This window comes from Dipodomys merriami, unplaced genomic scaffold (assembly GCF_024711535.1).
Source record: "Dipodomys merriami isolate MVZ:Mamm:240054 unplaced genomic scaffold, mDipMer1.0.p SCAF_2, whole genome shotgun sequence".
In the NCBI taxonomy this organism is placed as follows: Eukaryota; Metazoa; Chordata; class Mammalia; order Rodentia; family Heteromyidae; genus Dipodomys; species Dipodomys merriami.
This window is the reverse complement of record NW_027203381.1, coordinates 111,118,016-111,140,724: the sequence shown is the minus strand read 5'-3', so window position 1 is coordinate 111,140,724 and position 22,709 is coordinate 111,118,016. Positions and strand designations below refer to the sequence as shown.

The window sequence follows — 22,709 nt, the reverse complement described above, 5'->3', positions numbered from 1 at the left end:
ATGAATATTTTATACGAAGATATTAGTCATTCTTTTGATGTAGTCCTAATAAGGAATTTCTTGGTATTACTGCATATATATAATAAATAAAAAGCATATTTTTTCTTTTAAACAGTTTTTTTCCACTGACAGAAGGTAATTTGCATACCATTCAAAATCTCTGTCCATTTTTATCAAAAGAAGAAAAGAAAGAATTCAGTGCTCAGTGTATACCTGCTCTTTTGGGCTGGACTAAGGAAGACCTTTGCCGAACTGATGGTTAGTTGCCTGATAATATCTCATAGATTTTACTATTACATGAGATGAAAGAAGTGTTTCTTAATATGTAAAACCACATGTAGCAGAGTTAAATAATAGCTGATTTGTTCCTGCTTTACGCTTCTGTTACATAGCAAGTTGACAGTCATTAGAATGAGTGTCTGTGAAAGAGGGGTCATTACCATTTTATAGAAATGAGAGCCTTGGGGAAAATCTTTTTTTTTTTTTTTTTTGCCGGTTGTGGGGCTTGAACTCGGCTTGGGCGCTGTCCCTCAACTCTTCAGCTCAAGGCAAGCGCTCTACCGCTTGAGCCACAGCGCCACTTTCGGTTTTCTAGTGATTAATTGGAGATAAGAGTCTCAGGGACTTTCCTGCCCGGGCTGGCTTTGAACCATGATCCTCAGATCTCAGCCTCCTGAGTAGCTAGGATTACAGGTGTGAGCCACCGGCTCCCGGTGGGGAAAATCTTATATTCATAAATAACCTTCCAGTCATTTCTTTTCCATCTGTATCTTTCCCTTCCTCAATACTGGGAGTCAAATCTAGGGCTTTGCCCATGCTAATCTAGTGATCTACCTCTGAACTATTTCCCTAGCACTCCATCTATAGCTTTTTAAAGCTATGGCTTATTTCTTCCAAGTCAACTAGTGCTTACATATGTAAAGGTCAAGGAAGAATTAGCTTGTGTAGTATTTGAAACTTTTTTAAACTCTCTTCACTATACTAGTTCATTTAGTTCTTTAATAAACACAGACATCTGCTATATGAAAATTCCCATGGTAGAGAATACAAATTAAATAAAATTGCATCATTATAACATGTAGAAAATAATGAACTGTTACAGAGATGGCCTAATGGAGTTTCTACTCAGAGGAAAATATTTAGATGTTGAATGATAAAATTTTGTGTCATTGTAGTTGGGGAAGACCATTTTCAGTACCCAGAATTATTTAGAGGTATACATGTACACATAGTTCAGTTTGAATGATGTTTTAGGAGAGTGACAACAAAGTGTTAGCGCACACAAGAGGAAGGAGTTTTGAGAAGCAGTTGTATTTCTGAAGAGGGAACTTTATAGGCTGAGATAAGCTCTTTCCATATAAGTTTTTTGAGCATTTCTCAAGTTCTTGACTTTTTAAAATAGACTTTAATAAATGATATAATTTTTAAAAATTTTACATTTTCTGTTTGAATTTTATTTTAGGAGGTTTTGGACATCTAGCCATTTTTAATTCTTGTCTGCAAACTCGAAGCATAGATGATGGAGAGCTATTGCATGGTATATTAAAGATTATAATATCCTGGAAGAAAGAACATGAAGATATTTTTCTTTTCAGTTGGTAGGTCATACTTTCCTATTAATTGACTCTTCTTCCTTCTCTTCCTCCTAGATATAACATATGGGCCCAGATTATGTAGTCATAATTTAGAGTAATAAGATCAAAGATATTTAAGTCAGTCCTTGTGTCTATTTAAAATGGAATATTTTGCTACTGAATGCCAGTGTCAGTTTTTTAATTCTCTTTGATTTTTTTTTTGTTTTTATTTTTTATCACAGTAATCTATCAGAAGCAAGTCCAGAAGTACTGGGTATAAACATAGAAATAATCCGGTTCCTTTCCCAGTTTCTGAAATACTGCTCATATCCTTTAGCAGAGACTGAATGGGACTTCATCATGTGTTCCATGTTGGCTTGGCTAGAGGTAAATGAACCTGATAGGTCATCACCTCTATTGAATCTTTTTGAGTACTTGTGTATTAGAGTTATTTATTCCTCCTCTTACTTTATAAATAATGGTTCAGCTTAGGTTCAGCTTAGTTCTTTTGTAAGATGAACATTTGAAATATTACTTAAACACTGTATGGTGGGTCTGGAAATGATAGTGGCTTAATGACTACCATCACCATTCACTGATCAAATGTCTTAAACACTATTAACTTATTCTTGCATTAGCCTATTTAAATATTTTGCAGTATAGTCCTTTTCAGGCTTTATTTTTATTCACTGAACGATTTTTGTTGATAACTGGCAGAGTGATTCATGAAAAATAAGCAAATTGAGAGTAACATAGATTTTTATTAAAGACTCAAAGCAACTGCAAGTGTAATACTCATGGGCTCTGAGACAGCCAGCCAGTCAGGATTAAATTGGGCTGTATCTCTGCTTTGCCTGATTATTAACGGTGTAATTTAGGATTTTAAGCTTAACCTTTTTGATCCTGATTTTCCTTATTTTAAAATAACCATGTGGGGCTGCAGAGGTAATTAGGAATACTTAGTAAATTGTAGATGTTATTATTTCTTCCATAGCTTAGGAATTTTAAATACCTAATATATAATTTTTTTTGTCTTAACAAGTAAAAAGTGACTCTTTTCAAAGTCCTTCTTAAACTTTATTAAATGTAAGGTTGGGTAACTTGATGGAAAAATTTTCCAGGTCCATAAATAAAATTTAGTTTAGGAAAGGCAAGGCTTGGTCTATTTATCAAGTTTATTTGGCATAAACAGACATAGTTTACTAAAGAATGAATGTTGTATTGTATACATGGAAAGAAGATTCTGATTTTTTAGTTCTTGAACTACAGAGGGGTTACAATTATATGTCATGTAATGAGTACATTTATTTTTTGGACAGTCACCCCTTCCTTTGTTCTCTCCCAGTCTCACCCACAAGTTGTATAGTTCATTTTCAATATAGTGTCTACTGAGTATCATTGCTGTGTTTCCTAATATGTACTTTTGAAGTAAAGTTGTTTTGTTGTAAAATATCTGTTTCTCCTGAGACTGTATACTCCAACCATTTTTTGTTTCTTTAAATTCAGAGAAATGAAAAGTAGGACTTCTTTGCTGTCTTATTTATAGTACTCCAGTAGAAACTATGCTTACCTATTTTGTTTCTGTTTTTTCTTCAGACAACAAATGAAAATCAAGCATTGTATTCTGTTCCACTTGTGCAATTGTTTGCCTGTGTCAGCTGTGATTTGGCCTGTGATCTCAGTGCTTTTTTTGATTCAGCAACTGAGGATACTGTTGGCAATCTTCCTGTAAATCTACTCAGTGAATGGAAAGAATTTTTTTCTCAAGGCATCCACAGTTTGCTTTTACCTCTTTTGGTCACTGTTACAGGCAAGTGGAAAAGGGCATAAAAGTGAGAGTCACTGAAAAAGACTAGAAAGAAAAGCATCCTATATGCTGTTGTTTATGGCACAGATAGAAGTTGAAAATTAATGTGGGATTCAAAGACCATTACAGATTAACATTGAAAATTAATGTAGGTTTCAAAGACCACTGCACATTAGCATAGTAATAATTTAGATTATATGATTGGATTAGATTGTGTAACTTGAACCTTTATTTCCTTCAATTCATATTGCTATCCAACCTTTTTTCTTTTTTGGGGGGGTAAGTTGTGGGGCTTGAACTCTGGGCCTGGGCTCTGTCCCTGAGCCCTTCAGCTCAAGGCTTAGTGCTCTACCACTTGAGCCACAGTGCCACTTCCGGTTTTCTGATAGTTAATTGGAGATAAGAGCCTCAAGTACTTTCCTGTCCGGTCTGGCTTTGAACTATGATCCTCAGATCTCAGCCCTCTGAGTAGCTAGGATTACAGGTGTGAGCCACCAGATCCTGGCTCATCCAACGTTCTATAATGTTTGTCTAGTTTTAATCTCATTTGATTGTCCATCTATCAATTAGTTATTATTAACTTATGCTTCTTTTCTTTCTTATCAGGAGAAAACAAAGATATGTCTGAAACATCTTTTCAAAATGCAATGCTGAAGCCCATGTGTGAAACATTAACGTATATCTCAAAGGACCAGCTTTTGAGTCACAAACTCCCATCAAGATTGGTTGCTGGCCAAAAAGCAGACTTGCCAGTGTCTCTCCAGACTTTGTTGAATACATTGGTCCCATTACTTCTCTTCAGAGCAAGACCTGTGCAAATTGCTGCTTATCATATGCTCTACAAGTAAGACTTGTCCAACTAAGACAATTAAAATACAATATGTATTTTTTAATCACTAATCATTAAAAAAAAATGTCAGTTTAAAACTTGAGCCAGTGGCTAATGCATGTAATCCTAACTACTCAGGAGATGAGATCTAAGGATTATGGTTCAAAACCAGTCTAAGCAGGAAAGTCCATGAGACTCTTTTTTTTTTTTTTGTCGGTCGTGGGGCTTGAACTCTGGTCCCTCAGCTCTTCAGCTCAAGGCGAGCGCTCTACCACTTGAGCTACAGCGCCACTTCTGGTTTTCTGGTGATTTATTGGAGATAGGAGTCTCATGGTCTCTCCTGCCCGGGCTGGCTTTGAACCGTGATCCTCAGATCTCAGCCTCCTGAGTAGCTAGGATTACAGGCGTGAGCCACCAGCGCCCGGCCGCTCCATGAGACTCTTATCTCCAGTTAATCACCAGAAAGTTAGAAGTGGAATAGTGGTAGAGTTCTAGCCTTGAACAAGAAACAAAAAAACAAAACAACAACCTCCTAGTCCTCCCCACAAAATGGTAAGGACACTGCCCAGACCCTAAATTCAGACCCTGGAACCAAAATGTAGGTACACACATAGACACACAGAGAACATACATACATACTTAGACAGACAGACAGATAGATAGAAATGCATGCAAAGAAGACCAGACTGTAACAACTGAAAAGTTGCCAGTTGTTTAATTTTGTAAGCCACTTTTGTTCTTACTTAATTTTTAGTAAGATAATCTTGGCCATAGGTGGTTATTTTAGAAAAAGCTCATTAAAAGATATAATCGAGCCAGGCGCTGGTAGCTCATACCTATAATCCTAGCTACTCAGGAGGCCGAGATCTGAGGATCGCAGTTCAAAGTCAGACCGGGCAAAAAAAGCTGTGAAATTCTTATCTCCAATAAACCACCAGAAAACTGAAAGTAGCGCTGTGGCTCAAGTGGTAGAGAGCTCACCGTGAGCTGATGATATGAGGTTCAGCACCCAGGTCCAGAGTTCAAGCCCCATGACTGACAAAAAAAAAAAAAAGATGTATTCATTCAAACCTGGCACTGGTGTCTCACATTTGTAATCCTAGCTACTCAGGAGTCTGAGATCTAAGGATTGAGGTTCAAAGCCAGCCTAGGCAGAAAACCAGACATGGCGCTGTGGCTCAAAATGGTAGAAGCACTAGCCTTGAGAAAAGAGCTCAGGGATAGTGCCCAGGCCCTGACTTCTAGCCTCACGACTGGCAAGAAAAAAAAAAAAGAAAGAAAAGAAAAAAAAATATTCATAATGAACTGTGAAACTTGTGGGCTGGGAAGGGAAGGGGAAACTGGAGGAAAGCAAAGGAAGTGTGACATTATCTAAAAGAATTGAACTTATTACCTGACTAATGAATGGCAGCTATTCTGTATAGCACCTTAATAATAACAAATTATATTTTTTAAAAAAGGTATTCGCGGGCTGGGAATGTGGCTTAGTGCTAGAGTGCTTGCCTAGCATTCCTGAAGCCCTGGGTTCAATTCCTCAGTCCCACATAAACAGAAAAAGTGGCACTGTGGCTCAAGTGCTTGAATGCTGATCTTGAGCAAAAGAAGCAAGGAGAGTGCCCAGGCCCCAAGTTCAAGCCCCAGAACCGACAAAAAACGTATTCACTACAAAATAAATATTAATCTTTCTGTTTTTAAATATGAATAAACAATGGATACTTTTTTTTTCTATTTCTAGATTGATGCCTGAGTTACCACAATATGATCAGGATAATCTAAAGTCATATGGAGATGAAGAAGAAGAACCGGCTTTGTAAGTATATATTTATAATTTAACTCATTAAATTCTCATTGTGGAATAATGTGAAACCTGAATTATAGAAAGAAGGAAGCACAGGTGGAGGACCACTGTACAAGTTAGGTAACTTGAAAGCAGTCTGGAAAGTGAGATTTCAGAGCTCATATTTGTAAGAACTTTGACGTGGAACATAAGTTTACCTGATGTGTTCATGAGTTAGTAAATGAAGAAGAAAATTAACTTACAATGTTGTGAATTAACATGTGTTAAATTTCCTGAGAAGAAATACTGTATTATGATTCAGAAGTTATCCTTTTGGTAAATTTTGGTGTTTGTGATATTTTTTTCATACTACTAAGTTAGAAGGCAGTATATTCTAACAGGGAAAGAAGTATGAAGTAACAACATTTTAAGCCACTTTTGGAGGAAGATTTTTCTAGAATGTTTATAATATTGTCATCTTGCTAACAGACAACTTAAAAGAGAATTGTGCCATTTTCTCATTGCTTAGGTCACCACCGGTGGCATTGATGTCTCTTCTTAGCACTCTAGAAGATTTGTTAGAAAATGTCTTGGGATGTATTCCTGTTGGACAGATTATTACTATTAAGCCACTGAGTGAAGACTTCTGTTATGTTCTGGGCTATCTCCTCACTTGGAAATTAATACTTACTTTCTTCAAAGCTGCTTCATCTCAGGTAAATAAATCTGACTTTTTTTGGTTGCGGGACACTGCCAGGCATTTAAACTAACATGACAACTTTTAACAGTTCTGTCCTAATATGTTTTTTTGTTACTATTCTAAACGCCTTTCTTTACTCTGGAACAAAAGGGAAATGCATTACATTTAATCTTGTATAATCGCCCAACTTCAGAATGTTATTTAAGCTAATAACAGGAAGTTTCTAGTTAATTCCTCCTCCAAACTTGTTTTTTCCCCCAAAAGTAGTTAAACTCTGAAATGTGGCTGGATTAATTTTTTTTCCACTAGATGAATATAGTTCCTAAGTTCTTTTAGTGATGGGAGCAATACTTGTTTAACTTAATTTTATACTACCATAATAATAATTTCAAAAAAACTGGAATTAGATGTTGCTTTTGGAGAGGCGAACTTCAGATTGTCATAGAAATTACAGTGAAATTTACCTACTTGAAAATGGGTGGCGGGATAGAGAAAGTAATTCAGTATCAGTCTCTACATGGTGAATAGTCTAGTTATTTTACTCCAAGATTCCATCAACCACTAGATGTCACTGTTTCTTCATGTTTAGAAAGAAACACCTCACTATCCAGGAAGAAACTGGAAAAAATCTGTTCTTTTTCTCATATTCATTTTTTGGATGAAAGTTCCAGTCTTGTAGTACAGGATGGCCTCAAACTCTTAGTCCTTCCTTCTCTACCTCTAGGAGGCTGGGACAGGCATACACCTGACTTCATTTTTCATAACTCTTAAATTAATAAATTAGGTTGTTGCATTTATCCATACTTTGGTTCAATATATCATTCTGCACATGTGCATCAGTATAGTCAAGAGGAAGATCAGATCATAAAGGCAACATTGATTTGGTTGCTAAACAGATTAGTTTTATTTCTTTTTAGGCCAGTCAGTTCATGACTTGTTAACCTGGTTTTATTTGTTGAGGATGTGGTTCAAGTGGTAGTACACCTGCTTTTATATCAGTTTCTGTTTTTCTTTTTCTTTGTTTATCATCTGACATGCAGCTATGAGGAACATAGCCAAGCGTCATCCCTTTTTTCATGGTCACGGAGGGAACAAGAGTGCAGAAAACTGTACAGCTGCTTTTACTGTTGAGCCTGAGACCTAGAATAAGCAGTGAACAGATAAATCAGAACAACCTAGTAGATAATACTGGGTGCTTCTGGAAATAGAATTTAAAAAACAACTTACTAAAAACTGGATTCAGGGCTGGGAAGGTGGTTCAGCGATAGAGTGCTGCCTTGCATGCATGAGGCCCTGGGTTCAAGTCCTCAGCACCAGATAAGCAGAAAAAGCCAGAAGTGGTGTTATGTCTCAAGTGGTAGAATACTAGCCTCAAGCTGAAGAGCTGAGGGACAGCACCCAGGCTCAGAGTTCAGGATCCACTGTGAAAGGACATGTACTCATTACCTGAGTCATGTAATTTTAACTCCTCTATTGTACTATCTCTATAAAAACAATAAAGTAAAATTTTTTAAAAGTGGGTCCACATAAGGTGACATAGGTCTGTACCCCAAACATTCAAGAGTATAAGGCAGAAAGATTATAAGTTTAAGGCCAGTCTAGGCTGCATAGTGAGAAGCTTGTCTCAAAAAAGGAAAGCATAAAGGCTAGATGTTATGGCTCATACTTCTATGTTAATTACTTGGAGCCAGAGATTAGGAGGATCATGGTTTGAGGCCAGGTGAGGCAAAAAATTAGTGAGACCTTATCTCATCAGTGCAGATTTTACCTGTGAAACTCTGATCTTAGTCTGGAGGTTACTGGTAAGAAGATTATCTAAGCCTGGTCCTGGGCAAAAATAACAAAAGAGATTCTACCTGAAAAATCACAAGGCAAATAAAGAGTAAATATGTGGTTCAAGTAGTAGTATACCTGCCTATGAGCAAAACACTATGAGACACTGAGTTCAAATTCTGATAACACAAAAAAAATAAGAAAGAGCAAATAAACAGTAACTCATTTATATGCTGTGAATGAACTACCTGAAGAAATTGGTTGCATTTAGGGGAATGTAAAAGGGAGGGCGAACCCGTAAACTCTTAACTTTGGAATTTTGAACCATGGAAATACATTACTAGTCGCAAACAGGTGTTTGATGCTGGAAAAAAAAATTGGATTCAATGTGGTGGTTCACGCCTGTAATCAGTAAACTGAAAAGAGGAGGAGGAGGACTTGTGGCAAGTTAGGGTAAAAAGTTTGTGAGGTTTTATCCCAACAGAAAAAGTTGAGCATAGTAGTGTTGACCTGTTACCTCAACCATGAGAGGAAGCAGAGATCACATTTGCATTTGCTTATCATATTAATCTGTCATTTCTCTATTATTTTTGTCATTATTTTGGCCAGATGTTTTATAGTCTGTCATAAAATTTGGACTTATTTTAGTGCTTTCTTCAGATTAGATACTGGTTACTTTTTTTTTTTTTTTGTCCTGGGGCTTGAACTCTGGGCCTGGGCACTGTCCCTAAGCTCTTCAGCTCAAGGCTAACGCTCTACCACTTCAGCCACAGTGCTACTTCGGTTTTCTGGTGTTTTATTGGACATAAGAGTCTCACAGACTTTCCTGTCCTTGCTGGCTTTGAGCCGTGATCCTCACTCAGATCTCAGCCTCTTTATTAGCTAGGATTTCAGGTGCCCCACTCTGGTTACTTTTCGGTAGGAGACCTTAACTGCACAAGTTGTGGCATAAGTTGTGTGTCTTGAGCATGCTGCCTCAGAGGTGTAGGATGCCAGTGTGTTGTTGTTCTGGTGATGCTAATCTTGGCTACTCCCCAGATTTCTTCTTTATAAAGGTACTTGGGTCAACATTTTAAAAATCAGTTCCAAATTCCTTAGCTTGATTCTTGTATTTGAGTAGTAACAGAGTTAAAAAAAAAATGGTGATTTTGAACTATGAGATCTGTGGTATAGAAAAAGTCAGGTTAGGGGCTAGGAAGGTGCTCAGTGGTAGAGCGCTTGCCTTGCATGCCTGAGGCCCTGGGTTCGATTCCTCAGCACCACATAAGCAAAAAGAAAAAAGCCGGAAGTGGCGCTGTGGCTCAAGTGGTAGAGTGCTAGCCTTGAGCTGAGGAGCTGAGGGACAGCGCCCAGGCCCAGAGTTCAGGCTCCATGACTGAACCCCCCAAAAAAGAAAAAGTCAGGTTAAAGCAGATGTAAATATTAAAGAACTGCAAAGTGAATTTGGCAAGAAGGGCTTGTAAAAGCACAAGTATTCACGGTACCCATGCTTTTCTCAGTGGAGCCACATTTTTCCTATTTTTAAAGGAAAACCCAGGAATCCATAGTTTTATATGAAATTTCATGATTGATAAAACAGCTGAGAGGAGACCCCCAAGACAGTTTGGACTATTCATTCGTATTTTCTGTCCTAAAAGGATACTGTAGTGTTTGATAGGTTAGCCATGACACTGGGATTAGTTTACTTAGGAATTTGCCAAGATTAAGGACTACAGTGTGGAAGGAATGTGTGGAAGATGTGGGAAGAAAGTTGAGTCATCTGTGTGGAATGGTGAATAGTTTTTCTTGGCTAAAATAGAGACTCCAAGCTAAAGTGAGCACGTTAAAGGATGAAAGAAGTTGGGAGCATATGTCTAATAATAAGGAAGGTGATAGTTTGTGAGGAAAGGTACTCGTTTATGATAAACGGAGTAGTGCCATACATAGCACATGGCACCACCTTTCGGAGGTGGCATACATTTTCTATGTACATTTTTTCCCCCCAGTGCTTGGGATTGAACCTAAGGCCTTGTGCTTGGCAAGCATTTATTAGTGAGTTGCATACCCAGATCTCTTCCGTGTAACTTGAAGTGCTGAAATTAATTAATTTTTATTTCATTCTCTTATAGTTAGCTTTCTTTCTTTTTATCAGTTGCCTTGGTCTAATTGAATTCATTAAGAAATTCTTTGCTCTCTACCAGCTTCGAGCTCTGTATTCCATGTACCTTCGGAAAACAAAGAGTTTGAATAAATTACTCTATCATCTGTTCAGACTTATGCCAGAAAACCCAACCTATGGAGAGACAGCTGTTGAGGTCTCTAGTAAGGACCCTAAAACATTCTTCACTGAAGAGCTCAAGCTGAGTATTAGAGGTCAGTGACAAACATGGTTGGGGCCTTTCTTGCAGCTGCAGTTCAGGTTAGGTAGTGTAATACTTGCTCTGAGGATGGTTGGGATATGAAATTAGGCTGAAAAGTATGCATAACTTCTAAGGAGAATAACTAACTAGGTCTCATAGGTGAGGTGATAAACAGTTTAATAAAATTTTAAAGCTTAGTGTGTTGATTGTTATATTGTACTCTATAAACAAGTATTGGTTATAGAGTTATTTGGAGGCAAGTAAATACAGTTATGGAAACAAAAATAGTGACACTTTTCTTCCTTTACTGGGAGTGCACATTTTAGCTGAGAGGATAAGTGGACACAATCTAGCTGTACTATGAATAGAAATTTACTAAGAATAGGAATTTAACTAAGAATAGGAGTTTTTAAAAATCTTAGCACTTTTAGGGTGATCTGAGTCTGTGAATATTGAAGTGGTTGCTCTAGGAGGTTTACATAGCAGCTTAGTGAGCTCTGGGAAAAGTAAAGGAGATCACATGCCTTTTTATAACCTATAACAGAGATAATCTTTTTCATCCCGTTAGAAATATATTTAAACCAAGCCAGGCTCTAGTGGCTCATGCCTGTAATCCTAACTTCTCAGGAGGCAGATCTGAGAATCACAGTTCAAAGCCAGCCCAGGCAGGAAAAGTCTGCGAGACTCTTACCTCCAAAAACATACTCAGAAAAAGCGGGAAGTGGCGCTTGCAGCTCAAGTGGCAGAGTGTTAGCCTTGAGCTAAAGCAGCTCAGGGACAGAGAGCCCAGGCCCTGATGGGCAAAAAAGAAAAAATAAATGTCTAAACCATATTGTTTGTGAAAAATGTAGAATGCTATTTGTAGACAGAATTTTCAGTGTCAGTTGAGATTTTCAATTTTTCCTTCTTTTGCTGTTCTGGTTCATGTCAAAGGTGTGGGAGAGTTCAAATATTGGAGAGTTCTTGTGTCTCTAGATAGTCATTTTGTTAACTATGACATTGAGTAATTGGGGATTTTCTAACAAAAACACTCACTGGAGTCTATTATTCTATGTAAAGAGTACATGTCACTAACTAAGAATGTTTTCTCCTCAGAAACATCAACTCTTTCCTACCAGATTCCACACTTGGCTTGCTCAGTCTATCATATGACACTGAAGGACCTGCCTGCCATGGTGAGGTTGTGGTGGAATAGCAGTGAGAAGCGTGTTTTCAACATTGTAGACAGATTCACAAGCAAGTATGTCAGCAATGTTCTTTCTTTCCAAGAAATATCTTCTGTGCAAACAAGTACGCAGCTGTTTAATGGCATGACGGTTAGTATTGTCTCGACTTAGTCTGGAAAACTTGTTTGAGTATTGTTTAGATCTCTCATTATCAGTGTCCATACAAGTCGCACTTTTCATTGAGAATTTATACAAGTCTGCCCATCTTATTTTCAAATTCTTGTGTTGCACAAATATAGCAGACATACAAGTAACATTTAATACTGTTACTTTCATTTACTCAAGTGCTTTATTCTGTGACAATAAAATACAATACAATAAAATGTAGTTTTTATGAGCAAGGTATTTTGTGAAGACAAAGTTAAAATGTCATAAAAATAGTGTCTTAAGGTTTAAGGGTCTTAAACCTACTTATTAAATGCCCCATGTATCAGATAAATGAATGTTTAGTTTCTTATCCCTTCTGTAAAGTCTTTATCTGCCAATAGTTAACCTATTAAAATGTTCTTGAGGCTAAGTGTGATGGCTTATGCTTGTGATTCCAGTTACTTGGGAGGATTATGGTTCAAGGCTTGTCCAGGCAAAGAGCTCTCAAGGACTCCCTCACCCCCAATCTCAACCAATTAGCCATGTGTATTGACGCACATTTATCATCTCAGAAACATAAGAGACAAAGGTGGGCAGTGGTGACCTGAGCAGAAACCAGAGACCCTATCTGAAAAATACATAATGCTAGAACAGAATCAGGTGGTACAGTGCAGTCTTAACAATTGTAAGGCCTTCCGGTAAAATCCCAGTGCTAAACTGTTTCTGAATGACAGAATGAAATTTAGATAAAAACAGTTGATCCTGTATTGTAGGTTAAAGCTCGAGCCACTACTCGAGAAGTTATGGCTACTTATACAATCGAGGACATCATCATTGAACTTATAATACAACTGCCTTCAAATTATCCACTGGGTTCAATAACAGTGGAAAGTGGGAAAAGAATTGGGGTGGCCGTGCAGCAGTGGCGGAACTGGATGCTGCAGTTAAGCACTTACCTCACCCATCAGGTAGGTATTGTTTGCACATGTGGTTTTCTAGAGAGACGTGATCTATTTGAAAAGCAGTGAAACCAAGATACAACTCTTCTGTGTAAGACAGGAATAAATACACAATTCTTGCTTAACCACAGATACATGCCAAAATGGCTTTAATTTTTGAGGCTTTATACGTTATTTACTGGTGTTATTTACTGGTGTACAAGAGAGATTGACTATGTCACTGAAGCTGTAGAGATGTAGAATGTATAGCATTAAGGAAATTAAATGAAGAGATTCTTTGGAAGGTACTAGACTAATGGATGCTTTCTGAGCTACTTTTACTTTCATTTCAACTCCCCTTTGGCTAGAGAAAGCTTAAACAATTAAAGAATTTATGAGTCTCTCCCAGTTTATACATTGTAATATGTCTCGAGTTGTACAGTAAAGAAAAATAAAACAATACGTTTTAATTTTAAATATGTTTACCAATGTTGTGGAGCTGGAACAAATTAGAAGGTAAGATAATTATTTTCAAGTTAGGATAGCTAATCTAAATAGTTTAATAAAAGAATTTCATCAGAGAAACTGGGACCATAGACTTGGAATATTGACTCAAAGTTTTTAGTCTTTAATGGAGAAAAGTTATGTCTGTTTCTAAAACCTCATAGGTTATTTATAAAGTCACCTTTTATAGAAGTGAGTGAAGGTAACCAAACAGAATCTCATCATTCTGAACGATTCAATTTTACAATTTGTGAGGTTGAAAGCTGGTATTGGTAGCTCATACCTGTAATCCTAGCTACTTGGGAAGCTGAAAATGTGAGGATTACCATTTAAGGCCAGCCTGTGCAGAAAAATTCACAAGACCTTTTCCTTAGTCCACACCTGGCTCATGGCACACTTCTGTTATTTATTTATTTATTTATTTTTGTCGTGGCACTTGAACTCTGGGCCTGGGCAATGTCCCTGTGCTCTTCAGCTCAAGGTGAGTGCTCTACCACTTGAGCCACAGCGCCACTTCCAGTTTTCTAGTGGTTTATTGGAGATAAGAGTCTCACGGACTTTCCTGCCCGAGCTGGCTTTGAACTGCGATCCTCAGATCTCAGCCTCCTGAGTAGCTAGGATTACAGGCGTGAGCCACCGGTGCCCAGCTACTTCTGTTATTCTAAGTGGTGTGAGAGGCCAAAATTGAGAGCATCTCTGATCCATACCATCCGAGACAAAAAAGTCCGAGTCCTCAACAGAGAGAAGCTATATGTGCTGGCCCATTCCTCATCTCATAGCAGCTCAAGCGAGCTCTTGCCTAGCAAGGGAAGCCCTTGCCTAATTCAGGAGGCCATTAGTTCAGACTTTAGTATTGAAAAAAAGAATAAAATAAAAATAATTTTTTTCCTTTGTTGAAGTTGAATGAAAGTTTCTCTGGTAGACTTCAGTGTATAGTGAATCTGTTTATATATTTTTTTTTCTCTCACAGAATGGAAGTATTATGGAAGGGTTAGCATTATGGAAAAATAACGTAGACAAACGTTTTGAGGGAGTTGAAGATTGCATGATTTGCTTCTCGGTCATTCACGGTTTCAACTATTCTCTTCCCAAAAAAGCCTGTAGAACATGCAAGAAAAAATTCCATTCTGCCTGCCTGGTAAGTCTAATAAAGGGTAATGAACTTGTTATATTTTTTGTTGCATGTGTGTGAGATGTTTGACTTTGAAAAAGAAAACAGATGTGTGTTGTTCTCTTACTGGAAGTTAATAAGAAACATACTAAAATGAATTTTCAGTATTTGCAAAAGGTAATTAGTAACTTACTGAGACTGATAGCACCAAAGAGCTTTAACAAATAAATGAATGCTTTGATAGCGCTCCCAGCATTCAAGAATACATAGACACGTGAGATGAGGGCCTACAAGAGGCTGCAGTACTTGCAACCAGGACCATCTGGCATCAGAGCTCTTGCCCCTTTTCAACCTCGTATTGAGAAGGAAGCTGCCCCGTGTCCTCTCGCATCAGGAGCCTTCCTTATGACGTGGTAGTTTTGTGCATGAGTCTAAATAGGGTAGAATGGTATATTAATTATTGTGTTTGTTTTGGAGACATATAGGGAGGGGGAAAAACTTTAATATTCTCCTTTTTGCTTACATAGATGTATATATGTGAGGTGGTAACTTTCAAAAGTCCTTTTACCATTTACAACTTTTTCTTTTTCAGTACAAATGGTTTACATCTAGCAACAAATCTACTTGTCCACTATGTCGTGAGACCTTTTTCTGAGATTTTTTTTCATTGGAAGTGATCCCTGAAATAAATCAGGCAAAGGCATTGGATTTGGATCCATCTTATTGTGTTGATGTGGGGAGGCTGGTGAGCATTCTTTTTAAATAAGAACTCTGGAAAATTATTTTGCCTAATGTTGCCATCCTAAAATCACAGTTACTTTGTAAATGTTTAGAAACTTTTTCTTTTGCAAAAGAATATACATATTTGAGAGAAAATATTTATATTAGTGAATATAACCTCTGTATATTTCAAAATAAATGATGAAAAATACTCTAAAATTATAGAACTGAAATTTGTGAAAATATTATACATCTATAACTTGAAAGCCCATTGAGTATGTAGATCTGTCTTCTAACACATACCCAATATGAGGCCAAATGAAGGGGTTTTATGTGTGTGTGTGTTTTTTGTGTGTGCCGGTCCTGGGGCTTGAACTGGGGCTTCTTTGCTCAAGGCTAGTGCTTTACCACTGGAGCCACAGCATCTTTTTTGGTAGTTAATGGGAGATAAGAGTCTCATGGACTTTCTTGATTGGGCTGGCTTCAAACCACAATCCTGAGCCTATTGAGTATCATTACAGTAGGCATGGGTCACCCTTGGTGTCCAGTTATCAAATGAAGTTTGAGAGAGCTGATTTACATCTACAGATGTATTGAGTTATTAGGTATGTCAGCAAAATTAATAGTATTCTGATTTTTGTAGATCATTTTAATGACACTGAGCTATTGAAAATGGCTCATCTTAAGGTATTTTAAGTGTATTTTGAAATCCTATATAAAAGAATATGCATCAAACTTTAAGTTGCCTCTATCAAGGATTATAAAGTTCAGAAAATTAAATTTGTAACATTGAGTGCTAGGGAAGAATTGTTTCCATGTATTAATGAAATTTGAATTGTAAACTTGTCAATGAATTCATTACTCTCCCTGAGTTAGGCCTCAGAGCATGAGAATTTGAGAAGAAAAAAATTTCATTTCTGAAGCAGAGTGGTAGTTAGTTCTGTCTTGAGAGGGAAGAAATAAATCTTATTGAAATTTGAAGATTAGTGGAAAACTAACATTTAAAAATGCCAAGGAAGCTGGGTACTGGTAGCTCACACTGTAATCCTATTCAGGAGGCTGTGATCTAAGGAGTGCTGTTTGAAGCCAGCCCAGACAGAAATTTCTAATTAACCACTCAAAAACTGGAAGTAGTGCTATGGCTCAATTGGTAGAGGACTATCCTTGAGCACAAAGGCTCAGGGACAACACCCAGGCCCTGAGTTCAAGCCCCATAACCAGGAAAAAAAAAGAAAAAAAGCTTGGGGCTTCCAATTTTGTAAGTAAACTTTACTATTCTTACTAGCTATTCTTTACTAGTTACATAAAAGACAGGCTTCAAGGAGCTAATTGTTTTCAGCTTTCAGAAATGAAAATTAAAGATTTTATTAGTAAATAAATTAAGTAGAACATGCCAAGTAGGTGAAAACCTGCTTTTTGCCACAGTCCTACAGGTGTTAAAAATTGTGCTCCAAGTAGAAATGTGGAAGTTTGGAACCTAGAATGATTTTATTAGTTTTCCACTTCATGCAAAAACTATATCCAATACTTAAGACTTCTGAAGAGATTGGCTAATCATTGTATTGCCAAAAAATTAATTAGCAAAAAAGCTACCCATATCAAATAAAATTATTGTTTACCATCAATTAGGTAATGTGACAATTACTGCTATAGTATGAATGTGGTCAGAAATCATAGTTGAGAGTGAAATATACTTATGAGTTGCAGATCTGTTGAGTTGTATTTGTTATAACCAGTTTCGTCTCATTTTTTCTGTGTAATATTTATTATTTTCTAGACCTAAGGTTCAAAGAGACAGTAAGTAAAGGACAGCAAAATCTTACTACCTCTTCTTAACCCTTTCTTAAAATATCTTCTATCTCTGTCTCTGACATAGCAATCCCAAAGGATTGTGTTACTCCTCTGTAAAATTATTATCTTTCCCTTTTAAAAATGGTTTTACAATGAAACATATTATAACCTTTCTAGTATTGTTTCTTCTGACCCAAAGCCTAAGTATAAAACAAAGGGAATAATCATTATTTTTCCATAGAGGGATTATGGCATCAGATTCTTGATGGAACACTGTAATTAAGTAGTTATAATTAAATAGCTGCTCTTCCTACTTAGGACTCAATACATTTCTCTAAAGACTTGTAACTATAATTGTAAAGCTTGTTATTGTTTATATGCTAAGGAAAAAGTTTTCCAAAATAGGACTGGAATTTAGAATACCACAATAAAATTTTATTTATATAGCTTTGACAACTCTTGACAGAAAGGGCAGAAGCCATTAAAATTGTAGCATAAGGAAATACTAAAATTGCATGAGATTTAAATTATTAATTTAAAAGCTCAAAGTAAATTACCACTTTAAAATTCACTTTTGGCTCTTATGTATGTCAGGCTCTAATGTATATACATTTGGTTCTGTGGCTTCAATAATGTTATTACTTGGTATACTTTTGTGTTGTGAATACTTAGTGTTATCATTTTATTGTTGTACCATATGTGCTCATTAAAATTCTAATTTTAATTACAAAATATTCCAAATATATAGAAAAACAATATCAATGCCTTCTTCACATACTATTTTGCCATATTTGCTTCTGATTTTTAAAGAAATAAAATGCTACTCTTTTGTATTTCCTCCCTGGTGCATTCTCCTCCTTTTTAGCTTACCATTCACAAGTTGGGACAGCTCCTTTCTGTTTTTTACATTTTACCACATCTGCATCCATAAAAAGTTGTGGCTAAAAAAGTTTTCAGTTATGGTATCTTACTGTAGTTTACTAATCCTCTCACCAAAAGGCATTTCAGTGACTTTTTTTTGTCATTTTGAACAAACATACATTGTTTATATTCTTCATTGTGCTATTTACATACCTGTATATAATAACTTCTTCCTTTATCATTCTCTCTCATTTTCCTGCCCTCCCATCTAAAAATAAGACTTACTTGTTTCTTGAACGTAGGGTCTGGGTCCTGGCCCTGAGTTTTGTTCAAGGCTGGCACCTTCTCACTTGAGCTACAGTGTCACTTCTGGCTTTTTTTGGTAGTTTAGTGGAGGTAAGTCTCAGACTTTCCTGCCCAGTTTGGCTTTGAACCTTTGTCCTCAGATCTCAACCTGAGTAGCTGGGATTACAGGTGTGAGCCACCAGCACCTTGCTAAAAACAGTATTGGAGAAAAGCTTGGATAACAATGACTCTCAGACACATAGACCTTCAGCTTAACACTGGTGCTGTACCTCTTGAACCATAACTCCCCTTCTGACTTTTTATTGGTTAACTGAAGAAACAGACATGGCCAGGCACATGAGCACACAGTTGCTGCTTCTGCTGGTATGTGATGCCTTACATGCAGCCCACAAGGCAAGCCTCATCCTCTCTTTGTCTGCATGGACGCCAAACACCACAAGGAAAAGCCAGGCCCTGAAGACAAGTTGCATGCTCAATGTAACATCTGGAAGAAGAAATTCTGTAGCACCACCAACACCAGCAAGGAAGCACATAAGGGTGTGTCCTACCATTACAGTTTCAACTCCTCTGATTTAATATGACCAATTACTTTTTTTTTATAATGGGTTGTCTTAAAAGAGAATGAGACAGATAACAAACTTAGAAGAGCCACGTGGTCATTCATGTACCTAGTGAGACCAGGTGCTTTTGTAGGTCTTGTCTACAACCTAATTATTCTTAATTTTATTTTTTCCTAATTTGCAAAAATGTGTATCTGTAACGAAATACTTAAATCTCTGTAGGGTTGGGATTTTTGTTGTTGTTGTTGTTGGTCTTAGGGCTTGAACTTTGGGCCTTGGCACCGTCCCTGAGCCTCTTTGTGGTCAAGGCTAGTGCTCAATTACTTGAGCCACAGCACCACTTCTGGCTTTTTGAGTAGTTTATTAGAGATAAGAGTCTCATGGACTTTTCTGCCTGGGCTGGCTTTGAACCAGGATCCTCAGATCTTAGCCTCCTCAGTAGCTAGGATTACAGGTAAGAGCCACTGGTGTCTGTTTTTTTTTTTTTATCTTATGAAAGTTCCTTGCCCAAAGGGCCTGATAGAACAGGATGTTTACCCTGGAAACCTTTTATTTCAAGTAGTTTTGATATATACTATATATGTTATACATAACATTTAATATAACATGTTACTGTGGATTGGTGTTTTTTGTGCTGCTTCTGTGGCTTGGGTGCTTATCCTTACTTTTTGCTCCAGGTTCCTCTTTACCATTTGAGGCACAGCTTGATTTCAGCTTTTTAGTGGTTAATTGGAGATGAGTGTCACCGACTTTCCTACAAGGGCTGGCTTTGAACTGCAGTTCTCAGATCTCAGCCTCCTGAGTAGCTAGGATGACAGGCATGAGCCATTGGAGCCTGGCCCTTTCCCCTTTTATTTATTTATTATTATTTTTTTTTTGTCGGTCATGGGGCTTGAACTCTGGGCTTGGGCACTGTCCCTAAGCTCTTCAGCTCAAGGCGAGCGCTCTTTTACTTGAGCCACAGCGCCACTTCTGGTTTTCTAGTGGTTTATTGGAGATAAGAGTCTCATGGACTTTCCTGCCTGGGCTGGCTTTGAACCATCCTCAGATCTCAGCCTCCTGAGTAGCTAGGATTACAGGCGTGAGCCACCGGCGCCTGGCTTCCTTTCCCCTTTTAAAACCTACTAACAACCACTGAGAATTCACCAGCTCTAGCCATGTATACTTACCAAACTACAGAGTCACAAGCATGAATTTTTCCGTTATCACATAAGGGTATCTGTAGTCTGTGAAAAATGAGCAGCAAATGACAATAGTGTATTTTTTGTAGTACCAATAAGTTTATTTTCATGTATTTTGTATTGTACAACCTAGTTGAACTCAGATTTTAATAGAGTCCTTAGAATTTTCTACATGTAAGTACGGAGTGTTAAACAGATGAAGTTATCCACTCTGGATGCCTTTTATTTCTTTGTCTTGGCTAACTGCCCTGGCCCAAACCTCTGTTATCAAAACAGTGGCCCGAGCCACTGCCATACTGATATTAATTGTGGGTTGTACAATCAGGTTTACAGTTGAACTCAGCTAATTAAGTCTAGGCTTCAGTGTAAAGGAAGGTAAGTCATTAGTAGACGGATAGGCTGTAATACAGAGCATTTTTGATGTGTGCTGAGCTGCTGAGAAATCCACAGAGGAGTTTCATACTTTCAGTATTCTTGTCATGTTCAGCTGCATAAATCTGCTTTGTGGAAGACCCCTGTCTATTGTTGCATGTTTAGCAGCAGCCTTAGTGTCTAACCAGTATATCCCAGTGCACCAATCGGTTGTAACAACAAAATGTCTAGACTTTGCCAATTGTCTCCTGGGTAGTAGATTTGCCTGAGAGTATGGATTAGTCAAACACCATTCAGTGAAACATAATGTGAGCCACATGTGTTATTTTACATTTTTGAGTCTGCATATTAAATAGGTAAGAATAAGTGAAATAATTTTAACATTTTAACCTAGTATATCCCAAATATTATTTCAACATGTAATCAATATAAAAATTATTAACTCTGAATTGTACACATTTTATAAGTTTTTGGGAATTAGTGTGCAGCTTAAACTGACAATGTACTTCAATAGGGGTATGAAATTTTTATTAAAGATACTTGGTATATATTTAGATTTCAGAACATTTATGGTTGAAACAGTAAATTAACATACCCCAGTTGTTCTAAGCACACTGATAACTTTAATAACTGGATCAAATGTCCATCTTAAATTAAGATAAATTTTGTTTCTTATTCACACATATTTTAAATCTCAATAGTCACATATGGCTAGTGGTCATAGTACTAATGGTACAAACCTAACTATAGACATAAAGAAAAAAAAAGATTTATGATGATCTAAGACTTGGTCTAGACCCTTAAGCTCAGTTCCAAATACTTTACCTATGACTAGAGTCTTGTTAATAAGAGTTCTGAGATTCTAGTGAATTAGATGTTTTGTTGCATCTCTTAGAAAGTAGGTATGTTTTTAGATACACTTTTCTGAGCATATGTAGATGACACCTTGAAGTATATTTTACCTGGGAGTTCCCTACCTTCTGTCAAGAAGAAAGTAGTATATCTTGATAATGTTCCCCAACAACAGCTAATCTGGAGAAATTTCCACTATTTTTGTGATTCTACTCTGAGGGATCTAATGTTCTGTCATGCTACACTTAGAAGTGGTATGTCCGGTTGTGGGGCCTGAACTCTGGGCCTGGGTGCTGTCCCTCAGCTCTTCAGCTCAAGGCTGGCGCTCTACCACTTGAGCCACAGCGCCACTTCCGGCTTTTTTCTTTTTTGCTTATGTGGTGCTGAGGAATCAAACCCAGGGCCTCACGCATGCAAGGCAAGCACTCTACCGCTGAGCCACCTTCCCAGCCCCAGAAGTGGTATGTCCTTTTTAACAATTTTTTTTTTTCCAGTCCTGGGGCTTGAACTCTGGGCCTGGCCTCTTGTCCCAAGCTTCTTTTGCTCAAGGCTAGCACTCTACCACTTGAGCTACAGTGCCATTTCCGGTATTCTGGTGGTTCACTGGAGATAAGTCTCGCAGACTTTCCCTTGGCTGGCTTCAAACCTCAATTCTCTCAGCCTCCTGAGTAGCTAGGATTACGGGCATGAGCCACGGGTGCCCAGCTGATATGCCCTTACTTTGTCTATCCATATATGTAGAACATCCTCTATAGGAATTTAGAAGAATGTTGGGACGGACCTGTTAAGTGCTAATTCCCCTGAGGTAGTTACTGGATTTTGTAAAGTTGTCTTGGATTTTAGACAAGATAGGACACTAATTTTTTCCCCATTGCTCTTCAGTTTGCAGATATCATTAATCAGAGTTTCCTGTTCTTAGCAAATAAGGACACTTTTGGTCTTATTTTTATGTGGATAAGTGATCTTACCTTGAGGTCTAGATTTTATCTTTTTCTCTAAAAGGCCAGAATTTTAAGATGTTGGTGGCATTTGGGAGATCTAGAGTGGCATTTCTGAGTTTGTTTTCAAAAGGACATGCTTGTTTACCCTTATATAAGATCTTGGTGACATCCAAAAATATTTTTGGAATTTTCTTTTGTCTGTTTTTGGAGATTGCTATAATTTAAATTTTTGTTCAATCTGTAAGAAAAAGGATTCTAAGTGGCCTATGTAGTACATTTTCTAGATTTAAATTCTTTCACTTTAATTTCTCTAGCTTTTATATCAGGCTCCATGGATTTAAACTTAAGCACACACATGCATGCATATACCTCAGAAAGATCAAAGGTAATACTGTTGAGTCATAAAATGTCCCTCTGTCTTAAAGGTACACCTCAAAATCAAATAATATTACACTTAAGA

General features: G+C 37.3%; 1 protein-coding gene across 1 annotated transcript in view; it reads left to right on the top strand.

Moving 5' to 3' along the window:
* The window catches only part of Ltn1 (listerin E3 ubiquitin protein ligase 1), a 52,152-nt gene extending 34,018 nt beyond the window's left edge, over window positions 1–18,134 (top strand). The window contains exons 19-30 of the mRNA XM_070030527.1: window positions 116–258; window positions 1,463–1,598; window positions 1,817–1,961; window positions 3,171–3,384; window positions 3,988–4,225; window positions 5,946–6,020; window positions 6,517–6,703; window positions 10,641–10,812; window positions 11,895–12,115; window positions 12,886–13,080; window positions 14,525–14,692; window positions 15,258–18,134. Coding sequence (XP_069886628.1) covers window positions 116–258; window positions 1,463–1,598; window positions 1,817–1,961; window positions 3,171–3,384; window positions 3,988–4,225; window positions 5,946–6,020; window positions 6,517–6,703; window positions 10,641–10,812; window positions 11,895–12,115; window positions 12,886–13,080; window positions 14,525–14,692; window positions 15,258–15,320 — 1,957 coding nt within the window. The 3' untranslated portion in view covers window positions 15,321–18,134. The remainder of the gene's footprint in view (window positions 1–115; window positions 259–1,462; window positions 1,599–1,816; window positions 1,962–3,170; window positions 3,385–3,987; window positions 4,226–5,945; window positions 6,021–6,516; window positions 6,704–10,640; window positions 10,813–11,894; window positions 12,116–12,885; window positions 13,081–14,524; window positions 14,693–15,257) is intronic.
* The last annotated feature ends 4,575 nt before the right edge of the window (window positions 18,135–22,709 follow it).